The 24343-nt window shown below is 40.0% G+C and overlaps 3 protein-coding genes across 4 annotated transcripts; 2 read left to right on the top strand and 1 right to left on the bottom strand.

Annotated features, from left to right (window-relative positions):
* Window positions 1–539: 539 nt before the first annotated feature.
* On the top strand, window positions 540–10555 carry tefa (TEF transcription factor, PAR bZIP family member a). Of its 2 annotated transcripts, none has more exons than XM_061756219.1 (5): window positions 540–772; window positions 5338–5673; window positions 5838–6058; window positions 8092–8303; window positions 8579–10555. In XM_061756219.1, exons 1-5 carry the CDS (start codon window positions 694–696, stop codon window positions 8598–8600), a joined length of 870 nt encoding a protein of 289 aa, XP_061612203.1. In that variant the 5' UTR covers window positions 540–693; the 3' UTR covers window positions 8601–10555. The 2 variants fall into 2 exon arrangements, with proteins under 2 accessions (XP_061612203.1, XP_061612202.1); XM_061756218.1 differs by lacking the exon at window positions 540–772 and adding an exon at window positions 3296–3630.
* Window positions 10556–10694: 139 nt separating this feature from the next.
* Window positions 10695–13072, bottom strand: phf5a (PHD finger protein 5A). The gene is made up of 4 exons (XM_061756220.1): window positions 12923–13072; window positions 12584–12607; window positions 10944–11110; window positions 10695–10860 (listed from the first exon to the last, which is right to left on the bottom strand). The coding sequence occupies exons 1-4, from the start codon at window positions 12972–12974 to the stop codon at window positions 10771–10773; spliced, it is 333 nt and encodes a 110-aa protein (XP_061612204.1). The 5' UTR covers window positions 12975–13072; the 3' UTR covers window positions 10695–10770.
* Window positions 13073–13473: 401 nt separating this feature from the next.
* aco2 (aconitase 2, mitochondrial) lies at window positions 13474–23608 on the top strand. Its single transcript, XM_061756280.1, has 17 exons — window positions 13474–13538; window positions 14939–15081; window positions 16156–16414; window positions 16497–16589; window positions 16670–16828; window positions 17824–17974; window positions 18132–18236; window positions 18369–18460; window positions 19476–19581; window positions 19691–19848; window positions 19933–20006; window positions 20080–20191; window positions 20913–21191; window positions 21275–21466; window positions 21535–21667; window positions 21739–21860; window positions 22485–23608. Exons 1-17 carry the CDS (start codon window positions 13503–13505, stop codon window positions 22617–22619), a joined length of 2349 nt encoding a protein of 782 aa, XP_061612264.1. The 5' UTR covers window positions 13474–13502; the 3' UTR covers window positions 22620–23608.
* The last annotated feature ends 735 nt before the right edge of the window (window positions 23609–24343 follow it).

Raw genomic sequence — 24343 nt, 5'->3', positions numbered from 1 at the left:
TTGTACTTTTAACTTTAAGAGGACTTTAACCCCTTTTATAAAAAAATAAATAAAAATGTAATGTTCACCATTCAGTAAAAAATAAAAATCAATGAATAAACAACTTCAAGACAAACTGGTGTTCAAAACAATCCAACGATTGCATCATAAGGGGTGTTGACTGTGTAGTCTTCGTCGGCTCCTCAGGTTACGTTACACAAGCAAATCAGACATTTAAGACTCATTTAGCAAGAACTATTGACGGTGGTGATGCATATTGCATTCAGCTTCTCAGTCACTTTACTAACTGCATTATGTATCGCCACTCCTTAGTTTAATTAAGTACTGTATACGATTTATGCAACCAGCGTCTGTATTTTTTTTTCACTTAAGTAACATCTTCACAGTTCATGATTGGCAGCCATTAGAACCATTTAGCGGTGCTTGCGAGAATGACTTGAGGAAATGTAAGCAGATGATTGGCCCTGAATGGCACTTGGGCGGGGATTATTAAGTAACCTGTGAAGTTTGACACAAATTTCACTTTTTTTCCCTTCCAAACACTTCATAGCTGTCAGTCTTGAATGAGAGCCGTCTTCTCACAGATTCTGACGCTGCATCAGCTCCGTATCTCATTTTGACGTTATAGCCTCTGACAAATGTATTTTCTTGAACTTTTATTTTTTTTAAAGCGTCAAAGTTAAGGATAAAAACATGACTACAGCAGACATCCCAGAGATATGCAAGGCTTTTCTGGAAACTCCATTTGCTTTCCCGAGTTTTGACGCAAATGGTAAGTGAGAACAAACACATCCATCCATTTTCTGAGCTGCTTCTCCTCACTAGGGTCGCAGGCGTGCTGGAGCCTATCCCAGCTATCATCGGGCAGGAGGCAGGGTACCCCCCGAACTGGTTGCCAGCCAATCGCAGGCCACATACATACAAACACACAACAATACGCACTCACATTCACACCTAGGGAAAATTTAGAGACTTCAATTAACCTACCATGCATGTTTTTTGGGATGTGGGAGGAAATCGGAGTGCCCGGAGACAACCCACGCAGGCACGGGGAGAACATGCAAACACCACACAGGCGGGGCCTGAGGGATTGAACCCCTCAGAACTGTGAGGCAGACGCTATAACCAGTCGGCCACCGAGCCGCCAGAACAAACACCTACACACTCATTTAGCACTGTGATGTTAAACACATCATCAAAAATGGCTGCAGACTATTGCGTGCTTGTTGCATAACCCTAATAATCCAAGCTGAGTGCAGAAGTGACCCACTAGTATACATACGTGTGTATACAACCCCAATTCCAATGAAGTTGGGACGTTGTGTTAAACATAAATAAAAACAGAATACAATGATTTGCAAATCATGTTCAACCTATATTTAATCGAATACACTACAAAGACAAGATAGTCGAACAGTTTAAGGACAATGTTCCTCAACGTACAATTGCAAGGAATTTAGGGGTTTCATCATCTACGGTCCATAATATCATCAAAAGGTTCAGAGAATCTGGAGAAATCACTGCATGTAAGCGGCAAGGCCGAAAACCAACATTGAATGCCCGTGACCTTCGATCCCTCAGGCGGCACTGCATCAAAAGCCGACATCAATGTGTAAAGGATATCGCCACATGGGCTCAGGAACACTTCAGAAACACTTCAGAAAACCAATGTCAGTAAATACAGTTTGGCGCTACATCCGTAAGTGCAACTTGAAACTCTACTATGCAAAGCAAAAGCCATTTATCAACAACACCCAGAAACGCCGCCGGCTTCTCTGGGCCCGAGCTCATCTAAGATGGACTGATGCAAAGTGGAAAAGTGTTCCGTGGTCCGACGAGTCCACATTTCAAATTGTTTTTGGAAATTGTGGACGTCGTGTCCTCCGGGCCAGAGGAAAAGAACCATCCGGACTGTTATGGACGCAAAGTTCAAAAGCCAGCAACTGTGATGGTATGGGGCTGTGTTAGTGCCAATGGCATGGGTAACTTACACATCTGTGAAGGCACCATTAATGCTGAAAGATACATATAGGTTTTGGGGAAACATATGCTGCCATCCAAGCAACGTCTTTTTCCAGTCTTCGAACGACCTAATTTCAGGCGTCTTGGCATAAAAATGTCTATGACAGGAATGCTTGGACAATTTTCCCATTTCCAATTTTTTTTCTCATTCTGACTAGTACACCGCAAGAAATAATTGATCGTGATGTGACTATGACTGTAAAAATAGTGGAGCACATGTTGGATAATGTGCAGCGCAGTGCAGTTGTGGTTGAAGTAAGATTAAGATGCACCTGTAGGTAGGTGGGATTTATAAATCCAGCCACTAAAATGAAATTAAGGTATGGCACAGTTTTTAGTGTGGCCTTTTGACTTCTTTTGTGCTATTATGGTGTAAAAGCAAAAAAAAAAAGAAAAAAAAAAGCAGAGTCACAGTGACTCAAGCAAAATTTGAGAAACAGCCTCTTCTTTCCCATTTCCTACATTTGTTTATTAAGACTGGTGCAACACAGGAAATGATTTCATGGGCCGTGTCCTAGTGGTTAGCACATCCGCCTCACAGTTCTGGAAGTTCAGCAGGAGTTCAAATCTCGGCTCTGGTCTTCCTGTACGCTGTTTGCATGTTCTCTGGCTTCCTCCAGCGTTCTAAAAACATTCATGTTAGATCAATTGAATTGAAGACTTGAATTTGTCCATAGATATAAATATGAGTTTTCCAATGGTTGTTTGTCCATATGTGCCCTGCAATTGAGTGTTGACCATTCCCGGGGTGTACCTTGCCTCTCCAATCAGGCTCCCGAAGGAGGATAAGCACGATAGAAATCAATGGATGGATGCTTGACGATGTCAACATATTTAATTAAAAGGTTAACAGCGAGGATTTGCCAAATGAAGATGTTGACAAGACATTTTGGGCCTCCTTCTATGCATGTGCACATGACACCAATGGCGTGTTGACATGACGCACGTGATAGCTGCGTCAGGCCCGCCCACAACGTACACAGCATACACAACATTTGCAGTTGGACTAGCGGTTGCCGAATGATTTAATACAATTGTTAAAAAAAGGTGAGCTTGTCCTATACTGTACAGTACAGGCTGTATGAGTGTTTTAAAAAAATAAAATAGAATATTTTCTTCGTGACACGTTTTCTGCAATATGTAACTCGGTCAACCAATGACAACTCTTGCTATTTGATACCACGTTTCCCATTGGTTCTTCACGCAAATCCGCCCAATCGTAGAGTTGTCTATTAATATTTATGATATTTCAACCAATCAGCGCAGGGAAAGGGTGCGGCCTTGTTCCGCACACCAAAAGCTGCGGTCCGCCTCATCTGGTTCGCAAGTGTGACAACTCTGTCGACGAATTGCGGCTTGTTGACCTGCTACGGAATAGCGAACGCGCGAATATTTATACTCGACGGCGTTAACTGTTGAGCAAAAGTTAGCGAGCTGAGAGCGTCTTGTTTTCAACGCGAGCAAAGTACGTCAACAGCGAGGGGATAATGTCGGTCGAAGCGATCGTCGCCACGCTGGAAGCGGCTGCCGGGGCCCCCACTGCTTTGCCGGTGGTTCTGAAGAAAATCATGGAAATGCCTCCGCTGAATATACTGGCCGGTGACGATGGTAAGGCGCAATGTAAACAAGGCAGCGTGTTGCTTAAAACCGGATTTAAATCAACAACGTGATTAAAAAAAAAAAAAAAAAACGATGGTAAGGCGCAATGTAAACAAAGCAGCGTGTTGCTTAAAACCGGATTTAAATCAACAACGTGATTTAAAAAAAAAAAAAAAAAAAAAAAAGATGCTTTATGCTGAACGTGATGTACTTTAGCAGACTTAATTTGACCTGTCTCACCATGCAGGCCAGGTTAAAACACGCCTCTAACTTTAAATATGTCTGAAAATGTATTTATTTATTTATTGTTTTTGATGTTGGAGGCAAACATTCCTAAAATGTTATTTTTTTTAAGGCGTTGTGACTGTGCACTTGCTGAATTATAACCTATGGGTTTTGTCTTCATCCAACAAAACCATGAATAGGTTGTCCTCCTGTGTTTGCTAAGCACATTTTATGACCAATACATTTATTTGTTTATTGGTGTATTGAACAGGGACAATGAATGTAGAATAATAAACATTTACCGTCAATCTATGTGCCTGGCCTTCAGTGGTGTCTTAACTGACTCAATTCACTTCTTAATTCCACTAGCATCACGTTGCAATTATAGAACCCATCAATTCTTGATTAAAAATGCAGTCTTATCAGTGGCGCCTACTTCATCTTGAGCAGTGTAGACATGTTTTGCTCTTCAAAATTAGCTCTTAACAGGTTTTGCGCTGACTAACCAATCAGGATGGAAAAATGGACACATTTTCAAATATGATCCTTCACTATTTCATCCACCACAGTAACATAAAAAAAATTAGACATAGTTAAGTATTGTTGTAAAACACAACATAGACTGCATGGCTGAGACTCGCTCGCTTAAAACCAGAGCTGTCAAATGTTTTGTTTTGTTATGGAAATCACTGATGCTAATTTGCTACGTTACATGGAGTCGCAAAACATCTAAATAAGTCATTTGGTGATACTATAGACTTGTCACATAGGTCTGGCTGGAACTGCATTTTTGCAGAGAATAACCAACTTTGAACAACAAAATAACAGGCTAATTAATACGCGTTTAGAGATAAAATATATATAAAATAATACACAGCCACACAGGACGCCGTGTCTGAACTGGAAATTAATTAGTACGTCACTGCACGCATCAATTCAGAATGTGGGCAGGTTAAAAGTATATTATTATTAATAAATATTTGTAATATATGATAGGATAAGGTTTATTAGTCCCACAATGGGGACATTTGCATCATTTCAGCAGCAATTGTGGCTATAGGAAATATATGTAATATAAATGGCATATGTACAAGAAGTGCGCTACACAAAATAGAAAATATAACTATTGTCCATACATAAACTATCCAATTCAATCTATTAGCAATGGTATTTTTGTTTGTCTGCAAAATAGTGCTGACTGCAGAGTTTGAATTTTGACATTTGAGATCTGATTTAAGTCTTGTTTTTTTTGTTTGTTCCCATACTAAAGTCAGTCAGCCAGATGCCGATTATAGTTGTCTTAATATTTAAATTTGTTTGACACACTCCCCAAGAGCATATTTCCAAATGTGTGCGTTTTAAACCACCGTTTAAACGAGAACGACCGTCAACACAATTGTGCCTTTTACGGACGTAATTGTTTTGATGCAGATTTTTACATGTGTGAAAAGATCCAACACGGAGTGTTACTGTGTTAATTTCCTGTGTTAGACACAGACAAGGAGAAGATGGGTTTGGACGACATCACCGACGTCGGCGGAGGCGGCAGTGGGATGGGGCCGTCTGCAGCCCTCACGCCCGCTATCTGGGAGAAGACCATTCCCTACGATGGAGAGAACTTCCACCTGGAGTACATGGACCTCGAAGAGTTCCTCATGGAGAACGGCATCGCCACCTCGCCCGAAGAACACGTCGAGGTCAAGACGGAGGACGTGGCGGTTAAGCCGGCTGACGCGCCCCTGCTGCCCATTCACGAGCTGGACAAGTGCGGTGAAGAGGTGGTGATCATAACAAAAGTGACTGACATCACGTGTGATGTAACAACAGGTGAGTGGAAAGGGAAGAAGGTGTTGGTTGTTTGAAGTGTAACCTTCCCTTAGCGGCTGCAAATACATACTGATAATTGTGAAATTAGAATTTTTGGGTCCTCGGTATGTTACAGTGCACTTGTAAACCTGTGCAAACTATAACTTCCTGGTCTTTCTCCGCAGAAGTGACAACAGATACAGAGGGAGCGACCGCGGATGACATCGATCCAGACGACGTCGAGGTTGACGTCAACTACGAGCCGGACCCCACCGACCTGGTCCTGTCGAGTGTACCGGGGGGCGAACTGTTTGACCCTCGCAAGCACAAGTTCAGCGTTGAAGAGCTCAAGCCTCAGCCCATGATTAAGAAGGCCAAGAAAGTGTTTGTTCTTGAAGAACAGAAGGTACGTACAGGGGGCAATCTTCTTTCATACTTGGGTCCGCAGACTATCACAATAAAGTTACTACGATGATTTACTCTGAATGAATCGGATCTCGTCGTGTCATTGTAAGCTTCTTGGTACGAGTACGTTTGTTAAGTACACTTTTAAGTGTATGTAATCTTTTAGAACTCTTGTTTTCACATCAATTTTTCATTTTTTTAATTGAATTATTATTTAAGAACAGTTTTTTTTTTACTGTCCTACAGTATATTCAAGTATAGTGGTAATGTTCAGACTGCATAATGTTGCATATGCATACTGTATGTTACGAATACAAATTCTGCCTGGTTCTTGGTGTAAAACGTTTGAGGACCACTGCAATAAGCAACTCACAAGATTGGATATTGACTCATACTGAGGCGAAGTCGCATTTTAATGTGAAAAAAATAAAGTGGTGGGTTTCATCCCAACTAGTGTGTTTCTTTTCCAATTTCTCCTTCAATCGAAATGTAGCAAATAAAACAGATGTGCAAAATTCACAGTTAAAACAATGTTTTTGCTATCTTAGATCACGGAATTTGCTCAGATTTTTGTGTAGCCACTTGTTGTCTGGCAGAATTAGTGGAGTACAACCGTTTGTGCCCCAACGTCACTGCTAGGATGTAACTGCTGAATAAACAAGGGAAAAAAAGAAAAAAGAGAGACCTATTTTATTCAATTTTAGTGGCTAACCACCTCAAATGCAGATTGCTACATTGAGAGCGTGTGTTGGGTAGTGCAGGCAGCCGTTCCACATGCAGATAAGCCGTTTTGGTGTGGTGTCTCACAGTGACTCGGCACTTCTTTCCAGTCAGTGAGTGACTCTTGTTGACACCAATTTAACAACTGTGTTGACAGGAAAGAAATATTTTTCCACAAAAACACACCTTAAAAGGAAATTGTTAATAACTGGATAGAATGTGTTTGACCAGTGGAATTTGAAAGCGCAAAAAAGCCATTAATGTTATATATTTTTTTTGTACCTGTACCTTTTTTTCCCCCCCTCAAGAGGAAAGACTTGAGAGTACGGTTCTCAAGACCACTCACCCACTTGTATTTGTGATTGTATCCTTTCACTGAGCTGAAGACCACAATGGCAATGTTGGAATGGAAATAAAGAGTTCCAATTAACAGAATATGAAATGAATGCATTTCACAATGCTGCTCACTGAGAATAACACAGGATTAGCCTGAAGAGGTTTGTTGCTTTCTACTATTGGATTGGTCCGAGGATTATGATGCATTTGGGTGTATGATCTGAAAACTGTTTCCTCTAAGCCATACATTTAAATTTAGCTTGTCGTGGAACGGTTTGGTATGGTGAACCCTGACCTCAGTGGAGTTGTGTATGATCTGTATAGAGCTTCAATTTTGGCTTGTGACATCCAGCACTTCCTCTTCTTGGCATGTGGTTGTTTAGGGATGAGCGTTCTTGGAGGAAAGTTACGTTTTGCGGTCTTTTCATTTCATTCCTGTTATTTGCATGCTTTTAGAGCCCTGCAATAAGCGCAAACATGAGCAGACAAGTTACCACACAACTCTAAATCCTTGTATCACTTTTATCTCATGAATTTAATTCATTCATGGCTTCCTTCTTGTCCTCTTAATATTGTATATTAGCCAGTTAGCATGTACTGGCTAACTAACTAATAGTCAATATCAAAAAGAATAATAAAGATTATAGCTACAGCAGCCAGGGCAATCAGATTTATTTTTATTTTTCTTGTCAATCGCACCATGCTGTTTGTAGTAAAAAAAAAAAAAAAAAAAAAAAAAAGGACAGTACATGTAGTGCCTCAAAATGTTGTTTTCCAATAAGACCAAGGGTCGCGTTTTTTCCCCATTGCAGCAATTTGTTTGTGTGAGGGTGAGTCGCCGACTGTTATTTTTGTGTGATTGTCCACTTCAGTTGAATTTAGCGGCGTTGCTCGGTGTGCAGTAGGCTTAAGCCAACCCAGGTTACCAAAGCAACCACGTGAGGAAAATTGACAAAATGTGGTATGTTCTGCTTTAAGGACGAGAAGTACTGGCAGAGACGAAAGAAGAACAACGTGGCCGCCAAGCGCTCACGCGATGCCCGCAGGCTAAAGGAGAACCAGATCACCGTGAGAGCGGCGTTCCTGGAGCGCGAGAACTCTGCGCTGAGGACGGAGGTGGCGGACCTGCGCAAGGAGTGCGGCTCCTTCAAGAACATCGTGGGAAAGTACAAGGCCAAATTCGGAAAATTGTAAGGGACTGAAAACAGAATTATGAATGACGTGTAGCACAATGCTGCATTAGTGACTTTGTTTGGACTCTTCTTTGTCAGCCATAGTGTTAAATAGCCAAAATTGCCTAACAAAGGTGGGGGGAAGAGGGTAAAATACCCTTTCAGACCAGAGCACTGGTGTCATTTCCTGCTGTGGTCGCCTTGTTAACTGTTCCAAGTCATCACACAAACACGCATGATGCAATGACACACCAACAATATCTCACTCATCCTCCTTTCTCTTCTCTTTCAAGAGCGGTGCCAGAAGACCTCTAGACTACACTTGATTTATTTTTCTAATGTATGAATAAATCAATCAAAGGGTGAGGTTTGGGGGTGACAAAATGAGAAAGAATCTGAAGAGGAGCAGAGCATGTGCATAATGCAATAGAACCTGATAACTCTGGAGTTTTGAGAGGACGACTTTTAAGTGCTTCTCGTGTTCTGTACTTTTGTCATGTTGGCTGAGATCTTTTATCAGTGACCTTTTATCATTATTAGATCTTTTTTAAGATTAGTTACAAAAGGTGACAATGTAGCGATTGCAATAGTTAATGTAGCAATCATTTCATAGTATAGTGTTGGATTATTTCCAGGTTCCTTTCAATTTGATCCATGTTTAATGCAATTCCCCCCCACCCCCCAAATTTAAGCAGGTGGAAATTATTACAATTTATTCACGGAATTACATTGTTGTGGCGATGTGTGTGTGAGATTGTGTGTGCATTGGGGGGGCACCTCGCACTGTCTTTGCATTTTATCTTCAGCTTTGTAACAAATGTTTGACGTGTCAATCAACAGTATGATACTTGTAGTGCCTTTACTGAAGGTGTGATCATTGTGGAGCAAAACTAAACTGGCTTTCCAAAATAATGCTTGCACAGAGAAAATACCAATTTAGGTTACCGAAATTTCTCGTGTATAATTTGTGCATCCCCCCTCTCCCCCCCCAAAAATTTTTTTTGTCAATAGTGCGCATTGTACATAGGTATAGGGGCGAATGGGTAAAAAACTTTCACATTTTATAAATGTATGCCGCCAGCTAGTGGTTATGAAAAATGTGTAGCCTACACTTTCATTCCAAAATGCCACCGCCACCTAGTGGTTATAAAAAAGGTGTAGCCTACGCTTTCATTCCACTATGACAGGGATATGTATGACTGCATATATGTACAGTTATGCTCATAAGTTTACATACCCTGGCAGAATTTGTGAAATGTTTTTTGTTTTTGATATGACTGGTGAATGTACAACAACCATCATTAATTTCTTTATGGTTTTGTTTAATGATAATGGTCTGAAATGCTTGACCATTGAATTTGAATCCCATTAAAATAAAATTTAAATGTGTTTCGCCTGGTCTTTCATGTTTTCTTTTAATAATTGTACCCATCTTACAAATTGTGCCTGGGTAATCAAACAACTGTGTGTTTACGAATTTACTCACTAAAAGTAGGGCTGTGAATTTCAAAATAAGAGCAAGTCAATTTAAAAAAGGATTACGTGTCCAAATAAAGTGCTTAACTTCAGAACAAAATTCTGATACTTGTTACATACATGTTTTGATAGGTAGAAGGGTTTCCCAGAATTTTGGGGTCAACTTTGCGTATTATACATGGGTGCGCATTATACACGAGAAATTACAGTATTTGACCTTTTTTCTTATCTAATTCAATTCAAAACCGCACAGAAGCTAAAGTTGGAGCTATTAAATGTTTAAATATATTGTTTTTGTCCATACTACTGTGCTTCCTTCAATTTTTATTCTACATTTACTAGTACAAGGGAGTTCTGTTGTGTCTACTGTGGTTTTGTTTCGTGTTCAAATTCTCTCCCGCTCACATTTTGGGACGGTTGGTTATCAAGGAGTGCTAAATGTTGGTAATGTAAGTTGTGTCCTGTGATATTTTGTTGATTTATGAGATACCTCGATATATCAAAAAGAACTTCCAGCCTTATTCATTTTCAAGTGCAGTTTAACTAGAGTTCTCAAGCATCACCTTAAAGCATTCTTATATCAGGTTGACATGGACAATGGGCTTCGTGACTTGTTAGTAGTTCATGCATTCTGCTACAATCCCAAATTGCATATCTGCCTTCTTTCAGAAATAGGTAAACTTTTTTTTTTTTTTTTTAACAATAGTTCCATTGTTATAAAGAACTGTCTTGACTTTTTCAGTATGGTAGCCTTCATGTATATGTACATTGTAAATAAAGCCTTGTTGACAAAGTCTTGAGCTCTATTTCTTTCATGATATTCAACTACAGAGCTGTCAATCCAAGGTGACTAGTTCAACATACAGATTAGGGAGTGGTAAATAATGGTAGAACAGTTTTTAAAATATACTAGACAAAGCATTTCAACCCAAATTAGGACAGGACTATAAAAGATCTTTTATTGAAATCATTAAACTACACGTCAATACATGAAGACTGGACAGTATCTTCACCTCTTCTTGAAGCCATACTTCTTCCTCTCATAGAACAGATCTGTTTTTGAACTGCCCAAATTGACAATTTTAGGACAGCCATCTCGCTGTAAAAGAGCGAGAGCGTGTCAGTGGATGATGATGTGCTTTGCAGTTGCTCAGTAGTGGAGTGAAATGTTTGACAACTCACATCTTTCTCCTGGATGGTACACTCTTTACAGTAGTAGGCGTCAGACACTCCGGGCCCTCCGCAGATGACGCAGCGTCCCTGGTAGGAGCCGTAGTTGCACTCGTCGCAGATCCGGACCAGCGTGCAAGGCCTCACGTAAGAATCACAGATGACACACTTGCCATCACCTTAAGGGGAGCAGTATAGTTAGGCATATTGTTCTTAAATTTAGGACGAGTATTAGGGCCACATGGAAAATATTACACTATGAGGTAAAAGCTGTAAATTTGCAAGAATAAAGTTGTAAATTGTTAAAAAAAAAAAGGAAAATTATTATTTATTTTAAAGTCGTAATTTTACAGGTATAAATCCGACAAAGTTGTATATTTTTTAGATGTAATTGGTAATTTTATGAGAGTAAAGATGTATATATCTGACACAGAAGTCGAAATATTATGGGAATTAAATGGTCAGTATTTTGGCACATAAACATCAGATTATTATCATGAGGACTTTTGATCTAAAAATATATACAACTTCATTCTCGTAACATAGGACTTTATTCTCAAAAATATACAACTTATTTAAAAAAAACAAAAAAAATCACGCTTTTTTTGTTGAAAATATACGACTATTGTAATATTGACTAATCCTGAAATAAAGAAATGTATTTTTGTCATTTACAATCTCTCAAATAAATTTTTACTCAACAGATGCATTAATTTTTCTCAAAAGCATAGTGTTTTATTCTCGTAATATTATGACAACTGAAAAAAATACTTTCACTTTTTTTTTCTTAAAATAATCACAAATTCTGGTAATGACTGTTCTCTCAAAAATATACACATTTTTATTTTTAAATATAGTATTTATTTCTCAAATATAATGGCCTTCATAAAATGCAATATTACAACTTGAAACCTTGAAAATATACGACTTATGTTAAAAATATCTAGTTTATCTCAAATTATCTGACATATGCCGAAAACATCTGATTTATCTTGGAAACATACAGCAATCTAGAAAAATATACAAATATCTTGAAAATATGCACCTTAAAAAAAAACAATTCTCAAAAGCAATCTTAGCCTAAAATAATACAGCATATAACTGTTTTCTGAAAAAAAAAAACATCTGATTTATCTCGGAAACATACAGCAATCTAGAAAAATATACAAATATCTTGAAAATTTGCACCTTTAAAAAAAAAAAAAAAAAACTATTCTCAAAACCAATCTTAGCCTAAAATAATACAGTATATAACTGTTCTCTGAAAAATATACTTTAGATCAGAATAATATACAACCTTGTTTTTTTTTAAAGTATACGACTTTAATAGATGACTTTATTTTTCTTGAAAATGTAGGAGTGTACGACTTTAATACAGCATATGACTTTATTCTTGAAAATTATTACTTTTACCACACAAAAAATACAACTTTATTGTTGTAATATTACGACAAGACAACAAATCTGGAAAATATAACATTTACCCAAAAAATATAAATTATTTCTCATTAATACTTTCTTCCCCATTGGGCAAATACTGATTAATATTAATTAACCACAAAATTAATGTTTGTAACACCATATAGGACAAAAACAAATTTAGCTTGTGGTTACAAACAAAATAAATAATACAAATAAGATATAATACTCACATTTCTCACAAAGTCTCCCGATGGCTGCAGAATTCAAACAAAGAAATCAAGTCATTTAGCACATTTCACTTCATGCTTTCATCTCTAGTCGACACATCGTCTGCTTACATACAAAATAAGCATATAGTAGGACTATGTTGTTTACTGTATTGTTCAGACATCAACTTCAGCATGTCTGAGCTAACTCCGAAGCTAAGTTTCAATGAAGTCCATGCTACAACTGTTAGCAAATTGAATGGCATTAGCGCGCGCTAAATATGTCCGAAAACGGCCATCTACAAAAAAGAAAACCAACAATAGTAAGTTGTTAGATATTGCGTAGAAATAAATAAAACATACCAACACCGGCTTGTTTTCTGCAAAAGATCAAATCTGGATGATGCTTTGCCATTGTTGGCTACCATGCTACGAACGTAGCGGAGCAACGTCAATATTCACCTTTGAACCCGTAAACCAAATTACGTCGATTTTACATTACCGCCACTTCGTGTCTAAAATGAGAACTGCAGTTACTTGTGCATCCTCCAGTTGATGGTTCCGTCTTTTAACATTTGTTTTGGTATATTTATTTTTATCTCTAAAAATAATTTGACAATTTTGAGGGTGGTATACAACAAATATAATAATTGTAGCCAAAGAAAAACAAAAGTACAAATGCGTGTAGATCCTTTCAGCTACATATAAACCAACACCACATTTAAAATAATTTCCTGCATATATTTACCATAGAATACGTTAAATTATTCTATTTAAACTAATGTTTCAACAAGTTTCAAATTATGATCTTGTGATGACAATAAACGTCGAGAAAAAGTAAAGCCATAAAAATAAAATCTTTTGTTCTTTAAGGACCTGCAACATTTGCCGTATAAAGTGTGTGACGTCACTGACACGCGACACATCTTTGTCAGTGAACAAAATGGCGACTTACTGTCTCACCGTCGCGCGGCTTCAGGTATGGCACATATTTGCTTGTTTTCGTCTGATCACTGAGGATGTGGTTGCTGTCATTTTGATGTTTTGCATTATATTTTCCTATTCTCGTGTTTGCATGAGATCGAAACACTTTAGTGAGGCGTTCTGCGGCTCTACATGCAGTGAAATAGCGACCAAGTAGCTAGCTAGCCGGGTCACCGCGTCCCTATGTGCGCATTCAGAGGGCAACAACTTGCATCGCGCTAACATTTTAACAATACTACCATACACTGACTTTAAAAGACGCAATTTATGGAAGTCTTGAATCTTAAAAGTTATTAAGTGACTTTTATATAGTGCACAGAGTTCGATCTTATATGACAAGGTTAACCACAAGGTTAGACGTACGGGGGAGCAGAATGATTGACCAAAACAATTGTTATTCATTATTAGTACATTAATATTTGAGTATACTCTATATACACATAATTCTGTTGATTTGGATGTTATATGGCATATAAATTACCATCAGAAAAGCTGATATGCAACAGGTTTGTGAATTACTTTATAGTAATTTTTTTTCAAAAAGACTTCAAAATACATTCTCATATGGTGCTGCAACGATGCTACCAATGTAGCTTTATTTTTGGTGCATATATTAGTTATATTTGGTCGTTTATGCTTTTGTGATGTCTCTCTGTGTGATTTGTGGGTGGCAGGTGCTTTTATTTGTGCCTCTCCTTACGAAAAAAAGCCATAACCATGCGTATCTCATAAATCTCAAACACAAAATGACAATTACTAAGGCCACATCGAAAAGAAGAAAACATACTCTGAGAATAAAGTCGTCATATCATGAGTAAGATTTAATTTTTGCAAGCATATAAGTACACTTGTTAATTTTGACTAGGGTCTGACCGATATGGATTTTTTTTTAAGGCCGATGTCGATGCAGATATTTTGCAGAGTAAAGTTTAGATAACCGATTCATCGGCTGATTCATTTATAAGCTATATAACAAATACAATAGCTTATTTTTCAGTCACTTAACGCTTTAAACAATAAATATATGAATTACAGGCAGAACATTTGAGAATTTTAGAATATCTTATCCTTTACTATTTGTTTTTACAACAGAGAGAAAAATCTGAAGAAATCAGCCCTTTTTTCCCCCCAGATTCTTTAAAAATATCTTTTTGTCATTATTTTTGTTTTATGTTGTAATGTGTTAAAAAAAGAAAAGGGCTGATAAAGGCCAATGAATTTTTCATAACGCATCATAACTTTGCAACATTCTGGCATTTTTTTCAGCCAACCTTTTGCTTTTTGCCATTTTTTTTTCCCCCTTTGAAAAAATGTAAAACATTTTTTTCACATGTATTTAATTCTGTGACACATTTTCGTTTACAATGTGTAAATGTGTCTGCTATTCGTCCCCAGCTTGCTCTGGGCCATGGCGCACGGCGTCTGCACGTCTCAGCCGCTTACAGAGCCAAGGCCCAAGTTTCCATGAGCCGTTTCGAGCCCACCTCTTTCATCAGCTACGAGAAGCTCCAGTCCAATGTTGACGTCGTGCGAAAAAGGTTAGCGTCTACCTGCCTCTTGCCCACAGGCATCACTGCTCTCCCAACATCATGTTTGGTTGAACCTTGGCACAGTTTTTCCGCAACAGCATATAGAGAGACCCCCTGCTTCCTCACATTTTCTTTTCCTGTGTGGAATGTTATGAACAAGCCATCATAGCAAAAAATTGAGCAAAGAGCAAGGAAAGTAACAGTTGGAAACAAAAAAAGGAAGCGAGAGTCGATGATGCACTTTCAGCCACTTAACGAGACAAGCAGTCAATTATAAAAATACAGAATGAGAACACTTGCAAACAGCTAAGAAGGCCAAACCTTGGATCCAGATGCTCACACGGAGACTAACCAGCCATGTTTCTGATGTCAATCACTAAGTATAAAATGTAATCAAATGGCTAATAGGAAAGTAATAATGGGTACTTTTAGGGGTTGCGAAGCAGCGACATACGTGCGAGTGTTGAAAAAAATAATCTGTAAGCTGTTTATTTTTAAGGGAAATGTTGTAAATGATATTAAACTGTTTTGGATCCTAGTTTGGGTTGAATTATTCATGTAGGCAATGGACTATGCACGCCACACTTCAGCATTTGGGGTACAGTGGCGCGCTAACGTCCAGTCGCCAAGCAATTGCATATTGACAACATGGGAAATGTGGTGAAAGTCAAAACTGAGTTGACGCTGAACCCTTCGTGTTTATAATAAAAAAAAAAAAAAGTACCAGTACCGAACTATTTTATATACTTATTACACAACCCCATGTTAATACGTATTGAAATAATGAGGTTATTTTTCCCTCAGATGGCGCCCCAGTAGCATTTCCAGCGATAGTTGGTCCCTAACACCTGTGAATAAGCGGGGGTTCACTGTAACGTTTTGTCAACTCTGTAGCAGATTTAGACATACAGTATTTCATAATATTTTAGGCATGGGTAAGTAATGAAAGACCTCAATCTCCCTGAAATTACCCTTTCGAAAAAAAGTCTTTAAACGCAGCGCAACAACTGCAATGAAAGAAAGGAACCCCCTCATCTTTCTGACTTCTAACAAATAACGCTTGTTCCTATTCTTCCCACCCAGACTCAACCGACCTCTCACCCTATCAGAGAAGATCGTATACGGCCACCTCGATGACCCCCACAACCAAGAGATCGATCGCGGGCGCACCTACCTGCGCCTGCGTCCCGACCGCGTGGCCATGCAGGACGCCACCGCGCAGATGGCCATGCTCCAGTTCATCAGCAGTGGCCTGGCGCAGGTGGCGGTTCCGTCCACCATCCACTGCGACCACCTGATCGAGGCCCAGATTGGTGGGGATCAGGATCTGGCCAGGGCGAAGGTGAGTTTGCGGCTGGCGCAATGCACTAATGTTGTTGGAATAAGTCGAAAGAAAAGCTTCATGTGTGTTCATCTCAAACTAGGAAGTAAACCAAGAAGTCTACAACTTCCTGGCAAGTGCAGGTGCAAAATATGGAGTTGGTTTCTGGAAACCGGGTTCTGGAATCATCCATCAGGTAAAGAATTATGACACAATCTTAAATTTGAATTAAAATGCAATAGTTGTAATGTTAGCTAAGATATTTTGTGTGTTCAGATCATCCTGGAGAACTACGCTTATCCAGGTGTGATGCTCATCGGCACAGATTCCCACACACCAAACGGTGGCGGACTTGGTGCCATCTGCATCGGAGTCGGAGGCGCTGATGCTGTGGATGTCATGGCGGGGATCCCCTGGGAACTCAAGTGTCCCAATGTCAGTCGGCAGAGGAGCGTTTCATCTCACACACAAAATCAGAAAGACCCTTTTCTGGTTTATTCTTTAAATTCACTATCCATGAGGGACCTCTTTTGTTGTGATGTTTTCGGCCCACTTTTGAGTGTTTAAAGCGTCTGATCTTAGTTAAAATCCAACGCAAATATCAGAATATGCCTAAAAACCACAAGTGCGTGCTTCAGAGTAAGTTGCTGAATGAGGACCAACATTTGTCTCTTTGGCTAGATTTCCACTGCTGGTCCAATGACCCAAAATCAAATCATTATTTTTTTTGATTACATTTCAAGTGACACGCATCCCATGTGACTTTGTTTACACTGACGCAATACGTGAAACAGCCTGCATGTGCAGACGCCCAAATTGCACGTAACTCCACCAGCGTCAACGGGGACGCAAACAATAACACAAATATTAAATGTTGCTTTACTTACGTTTACTTAGCCTTGGCTGACTTTGATTTAAACTTAAATGAGGGAAACTGCCACATTACTCGAATCACCACTGGAGGCAATTCTTTTCCTTATTTAATCATGGATTCATCTCTGATCTAGCATCTTTACATCACATGTAATTTTCTATGCTTTTGCTGTAGTTTCGATTTACAGTGGGTGTTTTTTAATCTTTGTATCTTATGAGCAGACATGGGTGTGTATTGATCACTGAAGCATGTATTTCGATGATGTCAAGCTTGATTGGGTTTATCTGCTCTGCAAGTTGAAGCTGCATATGTGATCCAAATTGGATTTTTGGAAGAGGCCTGATCATGATCTGAAGATGTCGGATTCCCCACTTTTTTTTAATTTTTTTTTTGGTTTTGTTAAATTTTTACCTTGCCATGACACATATCCTACCTGGATAAAGAAATAGATTGTAAGTGTGTGACTTGAACTATGCAGTGTTAATCCTGCCTATGAGTCCCCAGAAAAGCAATAGCTGTACTGCTCTTCTTAGCACTCTTCCTCAATTCTTTGAAGGTGATCGGGGTGAGGCTGACAGGTTCCCTCTCTGGCTGGACATCACCAAAAGATGTCATCTTGAAGGTGGCGGGCATTCTGACGGTGAAAGGCGGCACCGGAGCTATCGTCGAGTACCACGGTCCGGGTGTCGACTCAATTTCCTGCACTGGTGTGTCTTAAAAAAAAAAAAGAATTGGTTTTTTTACTATTCTGCTGCTATTAGAATTATTTTTTTCTTCTTTGAAATAGCTTTGTAAAATGCATTTTAGAGACATTGACGCTGCAGTGTCCTCCTGTACGAAATGATTCATGTTGTTTGTGTGCAGGGATGGCCACCATTTGCAATATGGGAGCAGAGATTGGCGCGACAACTTCAGTGTTCCCCTGCAACCACCGCATGAGGACCTATCTGGAGAAGACGGGACGTGGAGGTATGTGAACCTTTTCGTCACATCATTTTAAGGTATTGTCTTTCATTTTAAGTTCAGAAAAAGGACAAAGGATTCATTGTTCCTGTCAGACTTGTAAATATGAGTTATTGATCGTTCATCTCATGCCCCCAGAGATCGCTGCTCTGGCTAATGAGTACTCCGATCTATTGGTGCCAGATAAAGGCTGCGAGTATGACCAGGTCATCGAGATCAATCTGGATGAGGTCAGTCTCCATTTTTAAGACCGTGTTTTATTTCCAATCGGTCATATTTGACCTCAAATCTCAGCGGATAATATGCCATACAAAGTGGGATGGATTGAATTCCTAATAATCCATTTGACGCAGTTATTTTGGGCTGTTGCTGTTGCTGGACAAAAACGGGCGGAACCATTCCTCTAAGTCAGAAAGGTCGATGTAGCTGGTTAGATTTTAGATTCACCCTCCTTGATTTATTAACTAATGTAACCGTTACAAAAAATATTACTGATGTATGGCAAAAGTTCAGTCTTGAGAATGGAGTCTGCCTCCAATTCGGCCCCAGGCAAAGACTGAAGCTCGTCTTCTTGTTTTCCTATTTTATCCTGTCTCCTTTGCCTCCACACACATCTTGTGGTGATGGCGCCACTTCCTGTGCAAGTGGGGCGCAAATGGCTTGCCTTCCTTAACCTGCGCTCTGGCAAACAAACACATCCTTGTCCTAAGCGAGATCCTCCGATCCCCACCGTCTTTTAGGACCTGATAGAATCTTTCCCTACAACCGACTGTCAGTCAATGAACCATTGTACTTTTACAGTACTTGGATTATGTTTAACATGAGCCAAATCAAGTGGGGGGGAAAAAAATCTATCCAAAAAACATTGTTCACAATTTAATTTGAATCTTTGTCATCTTTATTTGAACATGATCCAAATAAAATTAGTTTGTAAAGATGCCTGACTGTGCGGTATGGACAAAATTTGATATCCCGATTAGGGCTGTCAAGTGATACATTTTTAAAAATCTGATTAATCACACTTTAGAATTTGTATTAATCTATTTTATTAAGTTTGCGGCAACTGGGCGGAGGTGGCATATTATGAAAACAAACTACAGGAGTCCCTCAGCAGTAGTAATCGAGGGCAATCTAAAATAACCTTGTAGATGATACAGAGTCACAGAGACTCCCTCTGCAGCTCTGGAAGTCGTTAGGTTATGCAGTGAAATGTTTGTAAATGTGCCGATACGTTGTTTTTTGCAGCTGAAGCCCCACATCAACGGTCCGTTCACTCCTGACCTGGCTCACCCAGTGTCTGACGTGGGTTCCGTGGCTGAGAAGAATGGCTGGCCATTGGAGGTCAAAGTTGGTAAGAAGTCATTATTTTGCTGCATGTAATCCAAATCGTTTCCTCAGAGCCTTATAAAATGTTTGATCACGGCAAAAGTTTTTGATTTACCCGCTCCTGATCGTATCAGGTCTGATTGGCAGCTGCACCAACTCCAGCTATGAGGACATGGGCCGCGCCGCCTCTGTGGCAAAACAGGCTTTGGACAAAGGCCTGAAGTGCAAAGCTCAGTTCACCGTCACACCCGGCTCGGAGCAGATCCGCGCCACCATTGAAAGAGATGGTTACGTGAGTGATGCTACAGAAAGAAGCCCTTTTAATGTCTTACGTTGCCGATGCAGATTCAAATCTAACGTTATTGCTTTTGTCTAGTCCAAGATCCTTGGAGATGTCGGAGGTGTGGTCTTGGCCAACGCTTGTGGACCCTGCATCGGACAGTGGGACAGGTGGGACAAAAGTCCATCGGAAAATGGTTCAGATTTGGTCTCTTTGGTGCTCACGCTGTTTGTTTGTATGAAGACGTGATGTGAAAAAAGGCGAGAAGAACACCATCGTCACCTCCTTCAACAGAAACTTCACAGCCAGGAATGACGCCAACCCTGCAACGCACGCCTTCGTCACGTCCCCTGAGGTAAAGATACACAAATTAGTTTGCATCATAAAGCCTTTCTAAATTGTACAAGCAATGTTGAAGTAAAAGTTTAACATTCTTAAGAGTTAAGTGTATAAATGATGAAAACAATGTTAATTGAGTTATTGTGCTTTTTTTTTTTTTTGCCACATTTTAAAACAGTTCCCAGGTCATTGATATTCTTCTGTCAAAATAAGAATTAAAACACAATTAATCTCCCACACAGATTCTGTGTTGCCAACTCCTGTTGTACATGAAGTCTGTAGAATCTGTACATTTGAACAGTTGTTGCAAAATAATAGACAAATATGAGGAGTGGATATAATGTTCACGTCTGTATGGATATCCTTTATCCAACAGTGTCCATGTGATGATCAATTTCTTGTGCAATGCACCAATTGATGGACGTGACAGTTGATGGCTTTCATGTTTCGCTGTGTCTCCGGATCCGATTTAATTTCAATAAAACATGGTACAGATTGTGCCTTCTTTTAAAGACTAGCCATTATTAAAGGTTTATTTTAACAGAACTCATTTCATTAAATAGTAGGACACTGTACTAGGCTTTTAGAGTAGACTAACCCTAAACCAAATTTTGGTAATATTGCTAATTATAAAAGTTGACTTTGAAAATTCCACTGTATTGAGGACTTTTACCTGCGCTGCTTTTGGGAATACAGTACCGTTTGACTCTTCATGTCATCCGTGTCATTTCCTGTAGATTGTCACTGCCTTGGCCATCGCCGGAACGCTAAACTTCAACCCAGAGAGCGACTACCTGACGGCCGCCAACGGCGAGAAATTCAAGCTGGAGCCCCCCATCGGAGATGAGCTCCCAGCCAGAGACTTCGACCCAGGTCAGGACACCTACCAGCACCCGCCTGCTGACGGCACCGCCCTCAAGGTGGACGTCAGCCCTGAGAGCAACCGATTACAGCTGCTGGAACCCTTTGACCGGTGGAGCGGCAAAGACCTCGAGGACTTGAGGGTTCTCATCAAGGTCCGAGCCTCATACATGACCAACCTGCTGCCACCAGGTTGTCTCCTCCGTGACACCATTAAGGAACATCGTCTGTGTTGCAGGTGAAGGGCAAGTGCACCACTGACCACATCAGCGCCGCCGGTCCTTGGCTCAAGTTCCGCGGCCACTTGGACAACATCTCCAACAACATGCTGATCGGCGCCGTCAACAGCGAGAATGATGCCATCAACTCTGTGAAGAACCACCTGACGGGGGAGTACGGAGGTGTGCCAGATGTGGCTCGTCACTACAAGGTGAGGCCCGAAGAGGCACCTTAAACTTGTTGTGAACAAGAAGGACAAGGTCTCCGCGTTGCGTGCAGGCCAACAGCGTGTCGTGGGTTGTGGTGGGAGACGACAACTACGGCGAGGGCTCCAGCCGAGAGCATGCCGCGCTCGAGCCCAGACACCTTGGAGGAAGAGCCATTATTGTGAAGAGCTTCGCTAGAATCCACGGTACACCAATGTAACGTGCAGCACATCTTTTTCACCTCCGTGGCTTGGCTGACATTTTACGTCCTTTTTAGAAACTAACCTTAAGAAGCAGGGCCTGCTGCCTCTGACCTTCAGCAATCCATCTGACTATGATAAGATCTGCCCCGATGACAAGATCTCCATTAATGGACTTGAAACCTTCACTCCCGGAAAGGTGAGAGCGGCATCATTTCAAGTTCTGCCCGAACATTTTCCTGGTAGCCTAGATTTACACTGCATCGCTCAAATGGCAAATATTTTGCTTGTCTCCAGTGGTACAGTTTGGATGTGTGTTTTGGCGGCGTAAATAGAAAGAAATCACACGGCATCTGATATGTACAGATCGGAATCGGGGATCTTCCAAATGTGGATGAAAATCCGTTATGTGCAGGTTGGATATATCCCGTCAATGTGAGCTTGACGTCATCGAATTGTCATTCGTACACTGATAGTAATGTCGACACGCCTGCGCCTGCCCAAACACATTAAAAAACAGTTCCCTGGCACAAGATGGTGCCAAATTACTACTTTAGTTTAAATGAAAGTCATCAACTCACTTCAACATAGTTCCTTGGCACCAAGATATTGTTTTGTCCGGCACACAAATTCAGCAAATTGAGTTTTTCAGCAAATGACGGGGGATGTCCCACCCACCCACCCACCCACCCACTAAAATCAGTGAAAATGTCTAACCCTGAATATGCATGGGAAAATGCTGTCTCGGCATTAAATCGGAATTGTGTACTTGGACCTGCAATTTCAATCCCGCTTTATTAATAAGACTTCTCTTGCCACTCAGCCTTTGAGCGCCGTCGTGAAGCACAGCGACGGCACCAAGGATGTCCTGGAGCTCAACCACAGCTTCAATGAAACGCAGATCGAATGGTTCAAAGCTGGTTCCGCTCTCAACAGGATGAAGACACTCCAGCACTGAGGAATGAACCCTGGGGGCGGGTTTCAGCTGGGGGTGGTCGGGAAGCATTATATAAAGATTGTTTCGTGATCTGCATCAGACTGACGTGTCGGAATACCTCGCAGACAACCTGACATGTCACACTTGTGTCCAATCAAACAATAGCAACTGCTCCGTGGTCATGTTTCAACTGCTGTTATGCATCACAATACTGTACATGACACTATAACGTATGTGACATATCTCCAAGTCAAACAATGAGACACTGCCCGGTTAAGCTTTGAGCCCACATGTAGCTGCTCGCTGATGTTCTCAATGTTCTATACTAACGGGTCAGAATGTGACCGCTGGAGCTCCAGCTTGATCAGATTTATTCAAATAGGTCGCTGTGTTGAGCAATGTTGTGCATGCCACACATTTTACTACAGTTGTTTGTTTGCAACCATTTACACCTGCAGTGTCATCATGGAACTATTCAAAACAATTGAACCAAACTTGTGATTTCCACTAAGCATTTCTTGAATTATATCAAACTCCCCCAACAGTGTTTTGGGTTTGTTTTTAGGAATATTCTATCACAATGTCTGTTGCTCATTTGTCCTCCCTCTGTACCAAAAAAGAAAAAAATAATAATTAAGGGTTGAATGTGAAGTGTCTCCCCTTTCCTATATTTATTTTCCAGGTTTATTCATCAAAACACTTTTTGTTCCATGCTCTCATGATGCCCCCCCTCCCCCAAAACATGGAAAGGTTACTGAGGGCTAGGAAACAAAGCTGATGTAATACTGTTACCACTGAATTATGTATGTATGTATGTAAAAATTAAACTGTCAGATGAAGTTTTGTTCAGCTGATGAGGGGAAAGATGTTTAAACATGCCATGGTTATCTGCTCTCTGGCTCTAATTCACTTTCATGTAAACTTTCTTGTCTATATGCATTTTGTTTCTCCCAGATGATCTATGTTATGGAGACCGGAATGGGTTGTAGAATAAATACTGACAGATCTCACCTCATGGTTTTATATGTGTGGTTATAAAGTGTGCATTGCCTTGTATGGAGACGGGTTACCAATATTTTGCTTACAAAGCTTTGTCTGCAGGAAATTGGGAGGTGTGAGAAAAGCCATAGTATGAAAACAAGCACAATAATAGATCCATTTTCTTGTATGTTATTGGAATGTGGGAGGAAGCAGGAGTACCCGGAGAAAACCCACGCAAATTCCACAGAGGAAACCGGAAGGCCGGATTCAAACCCAAAACCTGGGAACTGTGAGGCATACATGCTAACCACTAGGTCACGGACATGCCGCTAACCACAATAAGAAACACTTTGAAAAAGTCATGGTTGAAAAATTAATTTACACTGCAGTGTGGATTCATGAAACACATAGATAAATACTTTTCAAAAATCATTTTCATTGTTCTTAGGTCCTTTTCTATGTCTTGAGATGGTGAATTTAGTGTTTGTGTTAGTTATATGCCAATCATCCAAATTATAAAAAGAATAAAAACAAATATTTTACCGTGCGTTGTGAACTACTGAACTAAATTAAGTTTTTCATGATGTCATTTATTAAAATGCCTGTAGAAAATGTGATATATATTATATATTATTATTATTATATCTACCCATTTATATTGCAATATAACTGGGTCACTCTTGGAATACAAAATATTAAACCATGTTTGAAAGCAAAAATTGCATATGAGAAAAAAAAGTGCAATTAAAGTTCACTGAATCTGT

This window comes from Phyllopteryx taeniolatus, chromosome 19 (genome assembly GCF_024500385.1).
Source record: "Phyllopteryx taeniolatus isolate TA_2022b chromosome 19, UOR_Ptae_1.2, whole genome shotgun sequence".
Lineage (NCBI taxonomy): Eukaryota > Metazoa > Chordata > Actinopteri > Syngnathiformes > Syngnathidae > Phyllopteryx > Phyllopteryx taeniolatus.
The sequence above is the reverse complement of the archived record's forward strand: the minus strand, read 5'-3'. Positions and strand labels throughout refer to the sequence as shown.

What these genes read in the sequence shown, in the direction of transcription:
- tefa (XM_061756218.1), top strand. Translation starts at nt 3,510, where the DNA reads ATGTCGGTCGAAGCGATCGTCGCCACGCTGGAAGCGGCTGCCGGGGCC. An exon ending in TATACTGGCCGGTGACGATG is followed by an intron (nt 3,631 to 5,337) that starts GTAAGGCGCAAT and finishes TTCCTGTGTTAG; the next exon opens with ACACAGACAAGGAGAAGATG. An exon ending in CACGTGTGATGTAACAACAG is followed by an intron (nt 5,674 to 5,837) that starts GTGAGTGGAAAG and finishes CTTTCTCCGCAG; the next exon opens with AAGTGACAACAGATACAGAG.
- phf5a (XM_061756220.1), bottom strand. Translation starts at nt 12,974, where the DNA reads ATGGCAAAGCATCATCCAGATTTGATCTTTTGCAGAAAACAAGCCGGT. An exon ending in CGGGAGACTTTGTGAGAAAT is followed by an intron (nt 11,111 to 12,583) that starts GTGAGTATTATA and finishes GCTCCCCTTAAG; the next exon opens with GTGATGGCAAGTGTGTCATC. An exon ending in GTACCATCCAGGAGAAAGAT is followed by an intron (nt 10,861 to 10,943) that starts GTGAGTTGTCAA and finishes GCTCTTTTACAG; the next exon opens with CGAGATGGCTGTCCTAAAAT.
- aco2 (XM_061756280.1), top strand. Translation starts at nt 13,503, where the DNA reads ATGGCGACTTACTGTCTCACCGTCGCGCGGCTTCAG. An exon ending in GTTGACGTCGTGCGAAAAAG is followed by an intron (nt 15,082 to 16,155) that starts GTTAGCGTCTAC and finishes CTTCCCACCCAG; the next exon opens with ACTCAACCGACCTCTCACCC. An exon ending in CCATTGAAAGAGATGGTTAC is followed by an intron (nt 19,849 to 19,932) that starts GTGAGTGATGCT and finishes GCTTTTGTCTAG; the next exon opens with TCCAAGATCCTTGGAGATGT.